Source organism: Salvelinus alpinus, chromosome 1 (genome assembly GCF_045679555.1).
Source record: "Salvelinus alpinus chromosome 1, SLU_Salpinus.1, whole genome shotgun sequence".
NCBI classification, from domain to species: domain Eukaryota; kingdom Metazoa; phylum Chordata; class Actinopteri; order Salmoniformes; family Salmonidae; genus Salvelinus; species Salvelinus alpinus.
This window is the reverse complement of record NC_092086.1, coordinates 74,219,909-74,239,856: the sequence shown is the minus strand read 5'-3', so window position 1 is coordinate 74,239,856 and position 19,948 is coordinate 74,219,909. Positions and strand designations below refer to the sequence as shown.

At 44.4% G+C, this 19,948-nt stretch overlaps 1 protein-coding gene across 1 annotated transcript in view; it reads right to left on the bottom strand.

Annotated features, from left to right (window-relative positions):
- Nucleotides 1-1,257: 1,257 nt before the first annotated feature.
- Nucleotides 1,258-19,948, bottom strand: part of LOC139530296 (ceramide synthase-like) — a 41,908-nt gene continuing 23,217 nt past the window's right edge. The window contains exons 3-5 of the mRNA XM_071326563.1: nucleotides 17,147-17,366; nucleotides 12,776-12,871; nucleotides 1,258-9,548 (exon numbers count right to left, since the gene is read on the bottom strand). Coding sequence (XP_071182664.1) covers nucleotides 9,201-9,548; nucleotides 12,776-12,871; nucleotides 17,147-17,366 — 664 coding nt within the window. The 3' untranslated portion in view covers nucleotides 1,258-9,200. The remainder of the gene's footprint in view (nucleotides 9,549-12,775; nucleotides 12,872-17,146; nucleotides 17,367-19,948) is intronic.

Below are 19,948 nucleotides of genomic sequence, written 5' to 3'. Positions count from 1 at the left end.
TGATACCATTCCACTCAAGCCATTACAACAAGCCCGTCCTCCCCAATTAAAGTGTCACCAACCTCCTGTGGTTCAGTCCAACTCAGGTGCCTCATTGTGTTGCGTGTGATTGCCCTCTGTTGGTCTTGGAGAGAACATTATCCTTTAATTTGCTTAAGGAATATGGCAGCCTGGTCCCATATCAATTTGTGTGGTCTTTGTTGTTACTCTAGTAGATATGCGACTATAGAAGTTGGCTTTAAAGCACAAACAAATCTGGTATCAGGCTAGGAACGTGGGAGGAAAGAAACATCCGTTTATTGAGATTAACCTTAAGTGGCATCCTCTCCATCCGCACTGATATGAAAAAGACAGGCTAGGTGGAAACTATACAACAAATGATGCCTGCCGGAAACTAGCTTTCACCTGTCCAGTTCTTTCTGATCAGTTACAGACTAGAGATTAGAGTGGGGATGCACCCAGAGAGTGAAACAGATCAGAGGTGCATTCAATTAGGTCAGGGGTGGGAAAGCTACGGCCCGGATCCGGCCCGCAAGCCCATTTAATCATTGGGAGGTTGGAGTGGGGGGGTTATTATTTTGGGACTCCAGGCCACACTTGAACCTCTATAATTTCTACATACTTTCTATAGGGTTTAATGGACCTATATATTTTCAATTCAAATAACTGCCCTTTTTCTGGCCTGCAAATAGGTTTTGGCAAACAAATCAAAGAATCTGTGCAGCCCCCCGTTTAATTTTTACATCCCGATGTGGGCTTCAAGCCCCAAAAAATTTGCACCTCTGAGTTAGGTTCAACGTTTGCTACTTGCTTGAAGGTTTGTACTGAATGGCATGTTTCCCCAAAACTGTGCACCGTGTGTTTGCTCCCATTGGGTGGGTGTAGCCTGATCAAAATGGGTGTGACCATTAGAAATCATAAAACTCATGAAGCACACCATACACAAATCACCCTCTGGGCCACCATAATCACACCGTTCTTCAAAATAGTCGTTCAGTACAGTACCTTTTCTGTTAAATTAAACGTTGAACAACGTTCTGTCGTACTGAACGCACCTCTGGGTGGTGTTCATTGGGACACACCATAGCAAAACGGGAAACGAAAGAGTTCTTCTTGGACAACTTCAGATAGTACCTCCCTGTTTTCCGTGATTCCCTCCGTTTGAGAATTTTCTTCAATTTCGTGCCTACTGCAGACACCCCAGGGTTCTCAGAAAATTGAGGCAGAGGCATGTACAGCAATTAACACAGATTCTGGTTTAAAAGGATTCATCAAATCAGTTTTATTTGTTTTTATGGGGTGTCTGATTTTACAAGTTGCAACAAAATAATTCCTCAATCAATGTTTAGGTTAGTTAAAGCGCCCATTCGTTTCTCAGATAAGAAATTCCTCAAAAAAGGGCACACTACAAACAAAAAAAAACTTTATATGTATATATCAAAATCAGATATATAAATATGAAAAAAATCAGATGTTATCAAAAATAACAGGAGGCAGGGAGTGTTGAAGGTAGTGAATAAGCTGCATTTAGTAAATTACACAGCCAAAATGGGACATGAGGTGACAGACACTATTGTGAGGATGGAAGTCCGATTCAGGACAGAAAACGTTAACAGTAAACCGTGTACTGTCATAGAGTCTAAATCCCCCCCCCAAAAAGCACAGCAAACAAATTCAGAACTTGAGTATATAAAATGTTTAACCAAACTGTGATGATGGAAGAGAGAAGCACATTGGAAGACCCCCCCAATATAAGGCCTCCCGAGTGGCGCAGCAGTCTAAGGCACTGCATCGCAGTGCTTGAGGCGTCACTACAGACTTGGATTTGAACCCAGGCTGTTTCACAACCGTCCGTAACTGGGAGTCCCAATGTGCGATGCCCTATTAGCCCAGCGTCATCCGAGTTAGGGGAGGGTTTAGCCACGGGGGGCTTTACTTGGCTCATCGCGCTCTAGGGACTCCTTGTGGCGGGCCGGGCGCCTACAGGCTGACCTCGGTCGTCAGTTGAACTGTTTCCTACGACACATTGGTGCAGCTGGCTTCCGGGTTAAGCGGGCGCATGTTAAGAAGAGCGGTTTGGCGGGTCACGTTTCAGAGGACGCCTGACCCGACCTTCGCCTCTCCCGAGCCCGTTGGGGAGTTGCAGCGATGACACAAGATCGTAATTGGATATCACGAAATTGGGGAGAAAAAGGGGGTAAAAAATTAAGTATGGGGGCTTTTTGAACAGAAGACGTGTACAGTAGTATTGTACTAAGAGAACGGCGGGAATGCATGCAATGGATAAAATGCATATTTAAAATTTTTTTTTATCAGCCCAGTTATATCAGCCCCCTTGTTTTAACCCAATTCAGTTTTAACTTGAATCCAGTGGCCAGCCAGTCAGTGGGCCATACCCTCGACACCTACCAGGCCGATGTGAGTCCCTTGATAAGAGGGACCGGCCCTGTGTGGATGTGTGTGAAATCAAAGCAGCAAAACTACTGGAAAAGTAAGCCTAGGGGGCACTGCCCCCAGACCCCAGCTAAGTGTTCCACCTCTGCACAGCCATTAATCCTGATCACACTGATAATGCACAACTCACGCTTCACTGTGCCGAGGCTCCTACATAGACTGGATATGGATGGATGCTGACCTGGGATAAGGGTTGTGTTAGTGAGAAGGGGAGACACTGCCCCATGCAGTCTGGGGCGGGAGGAGGGGTTGACTAAAGTGCCTGACAATCTTTGGTCTACCAACCCTAAAGGTTGCAATACCACAAGCCATGTCAAAATGCATTTGGAAGAAAGCAAAGAAGAAAACAATGGCACAAGCAGGAGAAGACCGCACGCCATTCCAGGTATTTTCATATTTCAGAATCCATCGTTTTCATCGTAACTCGTTTCACAAAGTTTTTAAACAAATCTAAGTTATACAGTTATGTTAACATCTTCATCAAACCCTGAGCAAAGAGAGGAGCCTCCGAGAAGGCCGAACATAAGACTTCATATATTATAACAAAACAAATCTGTCCGGAATAAGAATTAAAATAAAGTTGATTAACAGGATATGTGTTTTGCATGCAGACCCTTGAACCCTATGAACCGCATGATTCGAAGGCTCTGGATTGGATGTCAGGGTAGGGGGCGGGGGATTGCACTTTAGCGACACGTCGAGGTGCCCCGAGTGTCAAAGTGTACGAGACTACTAGCTCTCTATAATCCGCCCCATACCTCACGATGACGTCGACCGTGACCTTGCAACAGACTAAGGGAAATTTCAAAGGTATACCATGGAAATCCCTTAAGCCATCAATGTCACCCTCACCTTTTCAGGCCAAACCCCATCTGTCATGGTCTTACATATCAAATCAATAAAAAAACGCTTCAAGATGGGGGAAAATGTCTCCGACATGTCGATGTCAACCATATAAGGTTCCCAACAGTGGTTGTCCTGTATTGTGAGGCGATTGGTTGCGGCGGTCCTGCATCGTGAGGACATTCGTGGCATTGACTTGTGAGGGCACGCAGATTCTGCTCTGGTCCAAAAATAATAATACATTTTACTTGGGGTACACATTTCAAGATAGTCAAGGACATCTTGCATTAAAAGTAGGCCTACATAAAATCAAGTGCAGTACATAAAATAGGGCTCTGGTAGAATGTAGTGCACTATAAAAGGGAATAGGGTGCCAGTTGGGAGGTAACCCATGTGAACAGATGGAGAGTCTGGCCTTTAGGCGTGTCACTGTGAGCAGCACATCCAGAGAGCCTTTTTAAAGCCATGAAGGCTGATTGGCCTTGTTAGGAAATGGCACTGTAGCCTAATTAACCCTGCGTTCCCTGGACTCTTGAGCTGCTGAGTGGAGAGACTGGACACCTGATGCTAGCAACGGCAACTCATCTAGATCAGTGGTTCCCAAACTGTGGGGCGCACCCCCTGCGGTCGGCATAATTTTTTTAAGGAACACAGTCCAGCTTTAAAAACTTACTCTTGAGAGCTGTAATAGTAGAATGCTCAAGGTGCAATTTCGAAATTGGGTAGTGCATCATCAGGTCCTCTTGTCATGTTAGTCATTGCATACCTTAAAGAGCTATTTACAACTTGTTAGAAATGCCCAGATCAACTAGCCCATGTCAGCTAACATTTTTTTAGCTCATAGATATTGTTGTAATTTTTTTGTCACTCAATATCACATGAACACACATTAGACATGGCAAAATGTATAGAATTGCAAAAACAGTTGCATTAAAACGGCAAAATTTTCTTTGCACCCCATGACAACAAAAAATGAGCATAAAAAATTAAAACAAATAATTAAAATAAAAAATTGGCAGAATTGCAGGAAATTAGCTTTAAACCTGCATTCTCTCCACCAACAAGAGAGGTGTGAACAGTTTGTCATGAACAGTGCTTGTGCCCATAGAAATAGACAGGCGCATGAGCGGGATGTTCCCCAATGCTGGTAAACGTAAAGTAAGGGTACGAGGAGTGAGTGAGAAAGATGGAGACAGGAAGGGAGAGAGAGAAATAGGGAGGACAAGAGAGTGAGAGCGCACAATGAGAAGGCCTGGGATGTTTCTGTATGGAGTTCTGTGGTCGCATCAGTCAGACAGACAGACAAGAGACACTTGAGTCGAGGCATATTGATAAAGCTGGACTCTTTGCCTCTGTCTCTGGGTCCGGGCCAAACCAGACAAACAAGTCCATCATTTAAAAGCAGTAGCACTCAGCTGCCCTTCCTCCATTCCCCAGCCTTCTGCCTGCTCTGCTCTTGCTCCAGCGCCGCCCCGGAAGCACAGTGGCCTGGTTTGGTTTGGTCCCGGACTGGAGTGTTTCTCAGCAGAAAATGGCTGAGTCCCCACAATGCAGGGGTCTACGGAGTACAGCAGTGTCACCACAATGCAACCGTCCGCTAGAGAGGAGCAGAGTCTCCACAATGCCGCAGTCTCCTAAAGAGAGCAGTCCCCACAATGCATCATTCAGTCCCCACAATGCAGTAGTCTCCTACAGAGGACAGCAGAATCCCCAAAATGCAACCTAACATGCAGACAGAACTTCAGCGGACAGGGCCACGTTGACAAAACTGATGCAAAGGTGCATCCTGACCAGGGCCCAATACTTATTAAAATAGCCTCTAAGACTAGATAACGTTGATTAAATACATGATGATTTGCTCAAGCTAAAATGTGGTCAGGGCATGTAGGTTTGAAGCAAAGTTGTTTTGGTGCTCACACAAACACTTCCCACCATTCTCAAATGTATCCAATTGCCAAGGGCAGCCTTCTTAAGTCTGGTCAGTGTTAAAACTAGAAGAATGTGTTGAGTTTCAGCAGAAATAGTGTGTGTGTACGTGATATAAATGTACCTCTCACGGCTTCAGACTTGTCAAAGTGCTAACAGAATCTACAGAAGCTTCTCATTATCAAGGTTGTCGTCATAAAAAAAAAACATGTGCATATGGTAATGCATTCTCTAAAAACAAACATATTTAGTTATTATTATCCTGTATTTACAGCCCTATGATTGGTGCTCCATGCTAGCAGCACTGATGCCACCAAGCGTCTGTTCCTCCTTGCCACTATAAAACACATGCCGTGGATGGGCACTCTGGCTAAAATAACCAGCACTTAAATTTACTGGTAAATTAGTAATAATTATCTACAAGTTAACGGTGTTTAATTTATACAGAACTATTGCCTTCATATTTGAAGGCTAAGGACGAGTAGGTTAAAAGACAACATAAAACTCTGGGAAAGTATTCAAGGCCATATGGGTTGTGTGGACAATATGATAAGATGTATCACATTTAAAGTAACTGGCCAGTGTCCAGATTTCTATGAAATATGACCAATAATGAATTACAATGACTGGAATTGTTTCTTCTCCCCAAAAAAGTAATTATGTTAAAAAGCATATTTTCCGTTTTGGAATGGTGTGGGCGTACCCCAACAGCTGAATGGTGTGGGCGTCGACTAGTCCAAAAATATTAATGCGAGTAGACTGCTGATTGGCCAGCTCATCTTCCTCAAGGAGGATGACATCATCCTCTATGTGGAAATAGCAAGCATTTTTTAAACTGTCTGTAGAGCTGGGCGATATGTCAAGAATCCATATCACGATAATGTAAAAAAAATGCGCTAATGATAATTCTGCGATAAATTATTATAAAAAAAATTGGGAGGTGCTAGAGCTGGGCGATATGGACAAAAAGTAGTATTGCAATCAATGTAACAATATTGCTCGATAACAAATACAATGATACATTTTTTTTTTTTTTTTAAATGGACAGTTACTTTACATTAGCGGCAGGGCTCTAGATTATTTATTTTTCAGTGCCAAGTAATACTTGGCAGCCTGACTCAAGAAGTAAGCCATTTCATCTAACATATCCAGGAAATGCATGAGATATCTTGATGTGTAACCTATTAAAATAGGATCCAATATTAGCAGATTTATTTTTGATGACATCTTTGTGCACATTGGCCTAAAGGCTATATTATTCACCACCTGAGGAAGTGGGAACTCAAAACAGCTAGATTGCTAACTCTAAATAGGATATTGTTGCTATATAGAATAAATAATTAGCCTACATGGCTATCAGTAAACATAGGCGATTGTCCTACAAAAACTTTCCAGCACTAGGCCTAGGCTACTTAATGTAGGCCTATTAACTGCAAATGGCAGGCTCTGCTCATCTCCGCTGCATCAAAACCATACTAACTACAGCCTATTCCGGTTGTAAAGTGTTGCCATGAACTCAATTTTGAGGTGATAAATACATGATATACTCACAGAAAGCTGAGTCTCCTCTCTAACTAGAACAAAAGTAGTTGCTTTGAAAACTGTATTTTTCCCCCAATAGCATTTTGAGCAACGGCCATATGCTTGTGCTTCTCAGAATGCATCTCTCCTCCGCCGTGTGCAGTGGGTGTCAGCAGCCAACAGCGAAACAGGTACAGGCAGGAATCAACATAATGCATAGGCTATTACTGTTGACCAAATAATGATTTTAGGACAAACTACAGAAACATTGTGTAGCAAAATCACAGAAAATTCCTGATGTATGCAAAATGCTTCGGTAAGGGGAAGGTAATGTCGATAATTTTCTGCTTATCGTCCCAGCTCTAGATACAATTTTGAGGTGTTTTTCCCCCTCCAATTTATGCTTTGGCCACAAATACAACTATAGGATGAGTCAACATTTGGGTACGAGTTAACAGAATATGAACTTTAAAAGTGAGATTTTCACTGGACAGGAATACTTTAAAAAAAACTGGGGTTGTTTCCCGCTTGCTGACCTGTCCTAAGAAGCCAACCAAGTCGGGGAAAACTCATAATTCGTCCCCAGAATAGGCAATCATGAGTAAAAGTAGAATACATGAAATGAGTGTATCGCCACCATCAAGCCTTTCTTATTCTATTTCGACAATCTTCTGTTTGAAAATAGAGTATAATTTTGGAGCAGGGCCGCATGCAGCTGTGTAATCATCCTGCTCCAGCATCATGCTAGGAACTTTACTGTTTTTATATCTAAACATCAGGTTCATCTCTACTACATGGGGTTTTAAATTGTCCTCGCCGTTTTCAACCCCGTCTGGTTTATTGCTCCAACTGGCACCTAGTGGGCCGGTCCCTGGAGGGCACAATGTGACCTTAAAGGGATGCCCAGTGGTATACAAGCCCCTCCCACGTGGCCCCCCAGACCCCATTGCCAGAGAGCAGCATTGACCTAACAGAATTACCCCACCACTCCCACCCCGCAAACTTGACGTCGAGTGACCGTAAAGTCTTGTCTCCACCCATTAAAAGCAGCTTCAGCTGTTGCAATGGAGCCGAACCCGGGACTAAACGAGCAATCCCATTCCTTCTAATGCTGCTACAGCGCTCCCAGAGAAGTCTTGTGTATGTAAACATACGGACAAAGCTTTTGCTAAGCCACCCCATTTAGGTAGGGAGGACACAGCACATAATATAGAGAGAGGCTCCTAGCTTGTGATGCCCCACCCTGTGTGACAATGAGGGGCGGGGGTTTAGAGAATTCATGTAAACAGACGCAGCAGGGCAGCAGTACAGCACACAGAACCCTGTTGGGCCGTAAACAACAAAGGAGGAAGACGGGAGCGCTGCAGGCACACCGATTGGCCAGCGGCGGCAGCCATGGAGAGCGGTGAATGAGGAAACGGGACAATGGGAGGCGCTGAGGTGGATAAAGGAGGGTGGAGTTCCACAATCCAATCACATTAAATGGGTTTTTGTGTAGCTATGCTGGTGCAAACATTTCTTTCTCATTTTCAAATGTAGATGAGGTGACACCTGTACCTATCTTAGTTTGTAAACACCCCATCCCATCCCTCCACCCCTCGTCCCACCACCCAGCCCTGTGACCATTACAATCTGCATGCCAAGTCCCCTTTCCCGCTTCTCCTCCTCTCCCGCCGGCGGTCTTTTAAAGATGAGGACTGGGTGGGTGGACAAACACTTCATAAAATGTGAATCTTCAGAACGTGGTCCCGTGTGGCTCAGTTGGTAGAGCATGGCGCTTGCAACGCCAGGGTTGTGGGTTCATTCCCCACGGGGGGACCAGGATGAATATGTATGAACTTTCCAATTTGTAAGTCGCTCTGGATAAGAGCGTCAGCTAAATGACTTAAATGTAAATGTAAAACTTGACAAAAAAAATCATTGACAAAACAAAATAAATCAACAAATTCTACAGACACATTCATCCACACTAACTGATCTTCCAATCAGCAGAGCAAGTAATAGATGAAGGGGAGGGGCCGGGGGAGTGTCTCAGCACCTCCCCCCCTCCGAAAAAAGCCAGGAGCTCCATTCTGTCTTCTTCATATCTTTTAGGGAAACTCCAGTGTAGCACAACAAATATAACCCCTGTCCAATCACTCTAATCCAAGTAAACCCCCCCCCCCCCCACAAAAAAAAATAGAGTAGAGCTTGCACTGGACATGGAGCGATCAGTAGTATCGAAGCAAAAGGGAAACATGGGGGTGGGGGCTCAGGGGGAGGAGGAGCAGTAGCAGTGTAATCATAGTAGTAACGGTTGTAGTTTTGGGGAGACTGTGGTATGTAGCCGAAGTGCTTCTGCAGTAGAAGTAGTAGTCGATGGTGGTTCATTTTTGTGTGACTCGAGCGCATATAGAGTAGAGAGAACCGAGAAAGAACAGAGAGAGCACGATGGTGACGGAGTGAGCTCTCCAGCTCTAATGGTTTCCCTTGGGTTGGTTGTCCGTGAGGGAGGGGGGGCTAGGTGGGGGCAGGGGGGAGGAGTCCTGGCTGCCGGCAGCAGCGGTGGAGTGACACTGGCGCTGGTAGAGCCGCCAGCCCTTGCGGCAGAGCAGCACGAACCAGTAGACCTGCGGCGCCAGGATACACAGGCTGCCCAGGTTGACCGACAGTGTCAGGTGGAAGGGCACGCCGTAGATGGGGATGCCGTAGTGACGGCCGTAGACCCAGTACATGTAGGGAAAGAGGGCGATTCGACACAGGAAGAAGCTGAGCAACACCATGCCCCCATTGGCCTTATGGATCCAGCAGTCCTGCAGACCCAGCTGTGAGAAACAAGAGGAGAGGAGGATGGAGGGAGAGATGTGTTGGGAGAATTTTGAAAGGAGACAAAGAGGGAGAAAAAAGGTCATTATATGGTCAAACAGTCCTGAAATTCTAAGTGAGCAAAACTGGGCTGGAATCCCTGGACCTGTTTGAATACTTTGAAAATACATTCTTCCTTCCTCCCTCCATGATGTAATCACTGATCTGAAGACTGGACTGGTGAAAGCTATGAAGTGGTACCCATGCATCATGGTAGATCTGTTGATAGATACACTATTACAGGAAGCGAAGGAGGCATTCTAACAGTGCCCATGTGTGGTCTTGTGTGTTATGACAGTGGCTCTGCAGTACCCGACCAGTCCACCAGAGGACACTAAGTAAGAGAGTAGAGAGTGGCCCTACTGAATGAAGAGTCAGAAGTCAGCAGAAAGTGAGCTAGAGACCAAGCAGGCTGCCTGCTCTTTGCTCTTTTAGTGATAAACATATACCAGGAGTGTTTATTTAGTGAGTAGCTGTATGGATACAAGTACAAATAAAGGAAACACCAACATAAAGCGTCTTAATAGGGCGTGGCCACCATGAGCCGCCAGATCAGCTTCAACACGCCTTGGCATAGATTCTACAAGTTTATGGAACTTTATTGGAGGGATGCAACATCATTCTATAATTTGGTGTTTTGTTGATGGAACACGCTGTCTCAGGCGCTGCTGAATCTCAATTGGGTTGAGATCCGATGACACACACACAGAGACCGACACACAGACACACAGACAGACAGAGACAGACAGAGACAGACAGACAGACAGACAGACAGACAGAGACAGACAGACAGACAGACAGACACAGACAGACAGACAGACAGAGACAGACAGACAGACAGAGACAGACACAGACAGACAGACAGAGACAGACAGAGACAGACACACAGACAGACACACAGACAGAGACAGACACACAGACAGAGACAGACACACAGACAGAGACAGACACACAGACAGACACACAGACAGAGACACAGACAGAGACACAGACAGAGACAGACACACAGACAGAGACAGACACACAGACAGAGACAGACACACAGACAGAGACACAGACACACAGACAGAGACACAGACAGAGACAGACACACAGACAGAGACCGACACACAGACAGAGACCGACAGAGACAGACACACAGACAGAGACCGACAGAGACAGACACACAGACAGAGACCGACAGAGACAGACACACAGACAGAGACCGAGACAGACACACAGACAGAGACCGAGACAGACACACAGACAGAGACCGAGACAGACACACAGACAGACACACAGACAGACACACAGACCGAGACAGACACACAGACAGACAGAGACCGAGACAGACAGAGACAGACAGACAGAGACCGAGACAGACAGACACACAGACAGACAGAGACCGAGACAGACAGACACACAGACAGACAGAGACCGAGACAGACAGACAGACAGAGACCGAGACAGACAGACACACAGACAGACAGAGACCGAGACAGACAGACACACAGACAGACAGAGACCGAGACACAGACAGACAGAGACCGAGACAGACACACAGACAGACAGAGACCGAGACAGACAGACAGAGACCGAGACACAGACACACAGACAGACAGAGACCGAGACACACAGACAGACAGAGACCGAGACAGACAGACAGAGACCGAGACAGACACACAGACAGACAGAGACCGAGACAGACACACAGACAGACAGAGACCGAGACAGACACACAGACAGACAGAGACCGAGACAGACACACAGACAGACAGAGACCGAGACAGACACACAGACAGACAGAGACCGAGACAGACAGACAGAGACTGAGACAGACACACAGACCCACCCTTTGAACCCTCTATGCTCCTTTGAGACCTCTCTTCCAAAGTCAGTTAGATCACTTCTAGCCATGATAGCCAAAATAATGAGCAACTGGGCATTTTTATACATGACCCTATGCATAATGGGATGTTTTAATTGCTTAACTGTTTGGAAACACCTTTCAATATACTTTGTATCCCTCATTTACTCAAGAGTTTCCTTTATTTTGGCAGATACCTATATATACACATTGTTAGGTGGAGATACTGGTGTGTGTGTATCAGGGTTTCCGTAAGGAAAATGTGGCGCCGGACATTTGACCGGCAGCATTTTAAATTTACCGGACCCATATCCATAGGGTGGTAACCTGATTAGGGCGTCCACCCATTGGTGCTCAGAATGACAGAAATCACATTTAGATTATGGTCATTCATATTAACAGAACATGCAAGTCGAGGATGCAACGACGGGTGATCTTTACCTAATTCTGACGTGCACTTTTGATCATAGAATAACTGTTCACATTTACTTTCCCTCAGCCAACAAGACAAGTAACGAAACAGCAAAATCACTAGCTTATGTCAGTCTACTATCCCCCATAGCAGAAAAGTTAACGTATTCTATTGGTCAGCTTGTCAATAAAGAAAAAGCCTATTCCAAACACTCTGGGACAGATGTAGGATGATAGATGAACCAGTAGGCCTAGGCTACATAAATAAATATTTTTTTTAACCAAATGAGTCTGATGCAACAGATCAGAACGTTTAGCTATATACTATTGCTTGTTCACATTATGCGTGCAGCAATGCACACAAGGCAGTAGGCTACCCACAAATGTTCGTTCCATAATGCAATTAGCGGGAAAACACCCTTGTCTAAAGCGGATTGCCTCCACGGATATGGTCCGATTTTGGCGAAGCTACTTTGAAGCAAGGTAAGACATGCCTCATAATATGTAGTAAAAGTTTCAAGTTTCAAACTATTAAGTAGCTTTATGTTTTCAAAATGCATGTTGCCTCCAGCTCAATGGTGTGTGACATGCTGATGAAGCCCGCCTTCCGATTTTCCACACCAAGGCTCTGTATCTGTACGCGTGTGATCAACAAGATTCAGAACAAATATACTGTACACGCGCCAATTTCATTTCACAACATCATGCAAATTTACCTACAGACCGATAGACTGGTATTACCATCAATGAACAGGCTAAAAATCATTATTTCGCAATGGGATTTTTTCTTCTCTCGGCAATTGGCCGGTGTAGATTTTTTTTTATTAGCCTGTAATAACTGGCTTTTGGCCAACGGAAACCTTGGTGTGTATACATGGTTGTTATAAGTGGTGATTAGGGTGTTCTAATGTGTGTGCGCGTCTTCCTCACCTGGATGAGGATCTTCCCTAAGGAGACGAAGGGCGTGCTGAGCTCTGTGAGGAACAGGCAGCCGATGAAGTAATCGCCCTGGTCCATCCTGAAGAACTGAAAGGCACAGGGAGGGAGACGGCACACAGTTACAACAATCTGAAACAAGACTACGCACACACAGAGATACACACACATCCATCCAAAATGGCCCTCAGTACTTTAGGACTTGTATGCAAATTGACTGTCCCTAGGGCTGCACATACAAAAACACAAGTCAGGACACAGCTCAATAACACCAACAAGGCTACAAACCAACTTGGCCAACAGAGGACAAACCAGGCCCAGGGTCATGTTCATCAGGCAACAAACAAAAGAAAATGGACTGAAACTGAGAGGGACTCTGGACTTTTCCAACAAGAAACACTCACATTTCGTGGCATGCAACAATGAACACGACCCAGACTTATGCCATAAGACCAGACGTTAAGGTAAGGGAATAGATCCCAATGAGTAAATTAGTAAATGTATGGAGGAGCATTGATGGAAGCTGCAGACAGAGAGGATGCCCAACAGAGGGCTCTGTGTGTGTTATGTGATGATGAATAAACCAGTAGTGTGTGCGGCCCAGACACCAGCTCTGCCATCTGCCCAATGGAAGAATGACCTGCAGCACAAACTGCTGCCATGTAACACTATACCTACCTACGCCCTGTACCTGCCTGCTGGACCCAGTGTGTGTGTGACCTGACTTGTGTGGGAGGGGAACGAAGCAGGGAGCAAGGGAGGAGGAGAAGGAGATGAGAGGAGGATCACAGCAGCTGGAGCCTGAATAATGGAGGTGTAGGGTAAGGTGATCTCATATCACCATTGAAAGCCACTGAAAACTAAGATGCCAGGTTTCCAATGCACTTGACCTTCTCTCTACATGAAATGGACACAATTTCTTATTTTACCTTTATTTAACTAGGCAAGTCAGTTTTGAACAAATTCTTATTTTCAATGACGGCCTAGGAACAGTGGGTTAACTGCCTTGCTCAGGGGCGAGAACGACATATTTTTACCTTGTCAGCTCGGGGATTCGATCTTGCAACCGTTTGGTTACTAGTCCAACACTCTAACCACTAGGCTACCTGCCGCTAATACGACACGTGTGTGTGTGAGAGAGTGAGTGAGTGATGGCGCAAGCGAGCGAGATCTCAGGGTTTTCTTTAGCGGGCAATTGCCGGCTTTTGTCCCAAATTTTTTTAATGAAAAGCCTATAAATAAAACTGTTGTCGGAAAAACAAATCCCATTGCAAACTAATGCTTTTTATTAATTGATGGAAATACCAGTTGATGTAAATGCATTTGACCTTCAGGCTTATCGGTATATAGGTTAATTTGCATAATTTAGTGGAATTACTTTAGACTGTGTATTTTTGTTAGCCATCACGCATCTTATTTAACCAACAACTATCACACGCGCACAGTGGGATTTCTCCTGCAGCTGGAACAAAACATGTGCTTTTAAAAGCCAATTAATTGCACAATTCTAAATGCAACCACGTGCTGAAAACTGTTTTGGTGCAACATTTTTCAAAAAGGCTATTATTTTTATTTCTCAACTAGTAATTAAAGCTAGCCTCCCATTCAAGTGCAGGCAACAGGCTATCAGCACGTCACCCACCACTTTACAATGTGAGCTGGAGGCAGTACGCATTTTGAAAAAAGTTAATTTTTTAAAATCAGAATGTTTTATTTAATATTATGAGGAATGTCTTACTCTGCTTCAAAGTAACCTATTGGCAAAATCTGACCATGGGAGCTTGGACGCAATTATTACTTCATTGGCAGAGCGTGAGTTTCAAGTTTGGAGAAGCTTAGAATTTATCCTACCATTTCTACCATTCTGTGTGCCAGTTATGCATTTCTCAAAATCATTGTCACGTGGTCAATCATAAAATTTGGAACTAATGCGAGATCACCAGCCTTCTGCCATAGGGACACATTGATACGTGATCCATTGGCGGCTAAAGACATGAGAGCATGGAACTCATAGCCTATAGGCCAATGCAGGCCTAGAACTTCACATTGAGGATTATCGAGAGGGAGATTGTTGGAAAGATTTTTGAAGTAGTATACTTTGGGGAATTATAGTTTTAATATCATTCACATTAGATGTTAACCCATACGAGTCTAAGTCCCTGAGGTTCCACTAAGCCATATGGAATTGTTTTAAAGTTATACCAAGGAGCATTAAGTTAATTGATTTAGAATTTTAAGACCCCTTGAAGTATAAAAAAATATGTACAAAAATGTTTAAATAAATTATTTTTGGCTTTACTGCTATTAGCCCATACAAATGCATTGAATAACAGATTCACTACATGGAACATCATATAGTACCCAAAAAATATCAAAAAGGTTGTTTTGAAGTGTTTCTTCTATATATCTGACAGATATAAGATCAGGAAACATATACACACACTTTTTTTGTCGTCACACATGTATTTAACCCCATTAAGACAAGTCTTCTGACACTTGTGGAGAAAACCATCATGTTCGTGAGAATCTCATCTTTCCATAGCGGGATCATATTAGTCGTTTAGGCCAAACCGTTTGGACGCTACAGACGATTTTGTAAGAAGGCCGATTTTCGGGGTGTTTCATGGTCTGACGAACACCTCTCTAGCTCTGTCACCTTTCACCGCATATGCGGAAGTGCGACATAGAAAAACAGAGATCTTTAGCTTACATTTACGGATTCTCATGGGGATTTTTGTATTATGCTAATTAGATTTTCACGCTCCCCCAACATTATCAGGACAGAGAAATACAGACGTGCTCATTGCTCACATGGAGCAATCCAAACGAAAGACAAATCTCGTAAAAGAGGGTTATGAAATAAACCAAATAAACCAAAGCTTGTTTCTCATAAGTGTAGCAAGTTGTAAATTCCGCAAACAATGTTTCCACTCCGAGAATGAGAACAGTAAATTACTAATTAACACGCATTAACAGAAATTAATGTAACCAAATGACGGAGATTAATGCTACATTTACAACTGCTGACATATGTAAATGGAGAATTGATAAAAATAAATAAAAGGGTAAACAATTCACACAACGAAACAATGAATGCGAAAGAATTGGCAGGAGACAGCCGAGCCATTCTGGAGAGATTCGCCACACACCCCTCCCCTTCTTGTCTCAACATTTTAAATTCTACTCAAGACATTATCTTCACACTTATTTTAGATGCTTTCCACTGACAGCCGCAACTCAATAATCAGTTAGCCCCATTGCCACGCACACTGCCCAAATTTCGGGCTAATGATCCTCAATTCTTTCTGGTGAAGTATTTTGAATAATGCATTTATTTCTGTATGGACAGGAGTAATTATATACTTCCCTACTGGACCCACCACTATGCCATTTCTCTCCTGTTCTATTGGTTGTCACATCAACTTTCTGTCGTTGTCCAGAAGCCAAAGGCACAATTCTAGTCATATTAGCAACCCATCCCATTTGTTGCATCTTTACATTCCACCTCTTTCAAAGTTCCTAACAGAGATGTTCATCTCTATCACATATGGAACCGCTATCAGGTGCGCTGTTTAGAATGGGGTTTTCCCGCGAATTGCATTTCGGCAAATGTTTGAAAATGACGTTTTATTGGCTGCTTCATTACATGAGTTGAATATTCTGTTAAGGTGCATTACCATAATGGAATTGTGATTTCTGTCATTCTGAGCACCATGGGTGGACGCCTTAATGGGTTATGCACCCAATGCATATGGGTCCGGTTAATTTCTCAAATGGGCGGTAAATTAAAATCTTCCTGGTCACATTACCATAATTGTCCGGCGCCACATTTTCCTAACAGAAACTCTGGTGTGGGTGTGTGTGTTCTCTCTCGATTATTGTCATTATACACTCATCTGTCGTTATGTGGATATTAGATAGTGTTCTTGACCGAAAATGCAGTCGACGGGAAGACAATGTAATGAAAACTAAAAGGAGAGGAAAATATCAGCTAGTCAGGCTACACACAGGTCTCTTTCACACACTCTCTGACCTGTTTCATTTTCAAAACACTTGCCAAATAGAGTTAGTGCCATCTCTCTCTCAATGCCATCCTCCTTCCCCTCTATCCACCCTTCCCTCCCTCTCACTGTCAGGCAGCAGAATGGTCAGCAGGACATCTCTCACCCCCCCTTTCCTCCCAATCTCCGTTATCTCTCACAAGAGTGAAGGGCAGCATAATGGTCAGAAGGGCCATATCATTTTATCACTCTCCCCTCCTCTCCCTCATCAGTGAGGTCATGGTCAGCAGGGCATCCAAAACCTGACAAGTATCCCTGGTCAATAAGTACTGTGTGTTAAGTACTGGTAGTGTGTGTTACTGACCAGGGTGACGGGCAGCAGGATGGTGAGCAGCGCGATGTGGTGGAGCACCAGCAGGAACTCACGGCGGACAAACGAGTTGACCGTGGTCAACGAGTGCTCCTTATACTCCTCGTGACCCTTGACCCGGAAGCGGTAGTAGTGGCTGAGGTACATGGCGTAGATATCGTACGTCATGTAGGGCACGCCGTACCAGATGACAAAGTAGGTGGCCAGCCAGTACCTGAGGGAAAGGGAGGGTTCATTACTTCACACCATTATGCAATGAAAACAAGAGTTTCTTATTTGACGAGTTCAGTGAGTAGCTAAGTGGGCAAGGTCATGGGTTCAATTCATTCCCACAAGGATCACACACATATACAAAACACTTATACAGCACATTGTACTGGAAGTCACTTCGAATAAAAGTGTCCAGTGTTTTTGGCATAAATTTTATAACATTACCTAAACATGGGAATTAAATAATGTGGAGAGGGTGAAACGCATGACACACACTCCCCCCCAGTCCAATTAGCCCAGTTGATTACAGCACAGTAGTTGGCACACACGTGTGTGTGTTGCAATGTTACAGGCTGGCAGGCAAGTGGTAACTCATGCACTCTGGCTCTACACTGCGCTGTGGGGGTATTAAGCCCTGGGGGGGGGGATTAGCAGAGCACTGATGCTGGGTTAGGTCAGAAGGTAGCCAGGGCATTGCACTGACTGCGGCTGGGCCAGGGTTGGAGGCTGCCCTGAGTCAGTGCAGTCTGACCTAACTCAGATCAGTGCTCTGCATCAGACTATTAGCATTAGCGTAAGTATAATGCCAAGCAGCACTGGCCGAGCCAAGATAGAGATACAGGGATAAGGATGCTAAACTATGCTAGGTTATGCTATGCTAGGCACTGGCTGAGCAAGGACAAGGACGCTAATCGAAAACGATGCTGTTAAAAGTCAACTGCCGCTTATAGAACCAACTTCTTCTGATTTAAAACTGCCTGTGTGGCATCGATATGAGTCAGAAGTGTAAATAGGGCCTTCCGAGTGGCGCAGTGGTCTAAGGCACTGAATCGCAGTGCTAGCTGTGTTACTAGAGATTCTGGGTTCGAGTCCAGGCTCTGTCGCAGCCGGCTGCGACCGGGAGACCCATGGGGCGGGCGCACAACTGGCCCAGCATCGTCTGGGTTAGGGGAGGGTTTGGTCGGCAGGGATGTCCTTGTCCCATCGCGCACCAGCGACTCCTGTGGCGGGCCGGGCGCAGTGCACGCCGACATGGTCGCCAGGTGTACAGTGTTTTGTAAGGGAGCTCGTCATGAGTTACTGGATGGTTGGGTATGGATTACTTACATGGCTATTTTTGCGAATAAGGCCCAATTGGCCAGAAACAACACATTGTGGTCCGCATTCAGCTGCCATGTGAACACTTGTCGTCAAGTCTGCAACGCACGCGCATTTCACTCAGCAAATAGTGAAAATGGGCTTCCATAAAGATGGTACAAACTTCCAATGCATTTCAACAATATGGAAAGATGGCCAGGAATGGATGTTTGTGAGTATGTTAGCTAAGTAGATAGCTGGTACTAGCTAGCTAATAGCTACTTTTGGTTATACAACATTTGATAGTGCTAGCGAGCCAGGCTAGCTATGATACTTGATGAAAGGGGAATGATACTGTAGCTAGCTAAATACATCAAGTGTAATGTAGCATGTCAGAGGAAGATGTGCATTGCTCACGTTAGCTAGCTACCTTGCTAACAACAGCCAACTGTAGCTCATTGACATTTAGCGTCAATACAGGCACTAAAATACTAGCTTGCTAACGTAAACTCACTCACTTTTGTACATCGCCTTGGTCCGTACAATTGACCTTATTTTAGCACCCCCAAAACGTAATACTTCCAGATCAACTGTAATGTCAATACCATTGTAAAGCACAATTTCTCCCCTTTCCAACAGAATCAATTACATGACCCCCACGCGGCCCGTTTCTGCATAATACAACAAGGCAATGAGCTCCGTCTGGTCTTTAAAAAAATACCGGGTGGGGAAGCGAAACTAATGCGTGATAGTGAGAAGGAGAAAAAAAAATTGCCTTTTTTCACTCGATCTGTCCAACTTATCACCTTATCGCCTCTAAAATGTAAATAAAACACTATAAAAAGTTTATATAATGGGTCATTACATACCTATTTGAAGGTTTGTGTCGAATTTGAATCGGGTTTTTAGGGCGGTGCTAAAGTGATCTTAGAAGTAAACAGCGGCTTTGAGAATGATGATCGCATGCAATGACGATGCAAAAAATGACTAGGTATCCCCCCTTACCCCGTCATTGTCCATTTCTTGTTTTTAAACGATGAGAGAAGTGCTACACCTGGTGGAGAGAGATTGTAAGACGGAAATAGTTGTTGTATGCGTGCTGTACGTTACGGCATGACACCTCACGATGTAACGGTAACGGAGGGTCAGTTTTTTAAACCTTTCTCCAATACTATAGAGCCATTACCATGTCGATCAACGCTTGAATAGAAACGTAGTTCACACCCCAGATTTTGAAGTCAACACAGTCGCTACAGTCCCATTAGTTTTCTTTGCAGCCTCGTTTCAATGTTGCGCACATTTGTACAGAATGGGGTGAGTTTACGTTAATCATAGGATGTAGCCAGCTTGCGTTCAAAAAACGCTTCAACTCAAACTGGCTAGCTAACGTTAGCCAACTCATTTCAACTCGGACAAAGATATGATAACTAACCTGGATTTGCAAAATTATGTAGCTAGCATTCGGGGGCTTCGTCTGTTCACCCAAAACAACATACGTGTTCTCAGTTT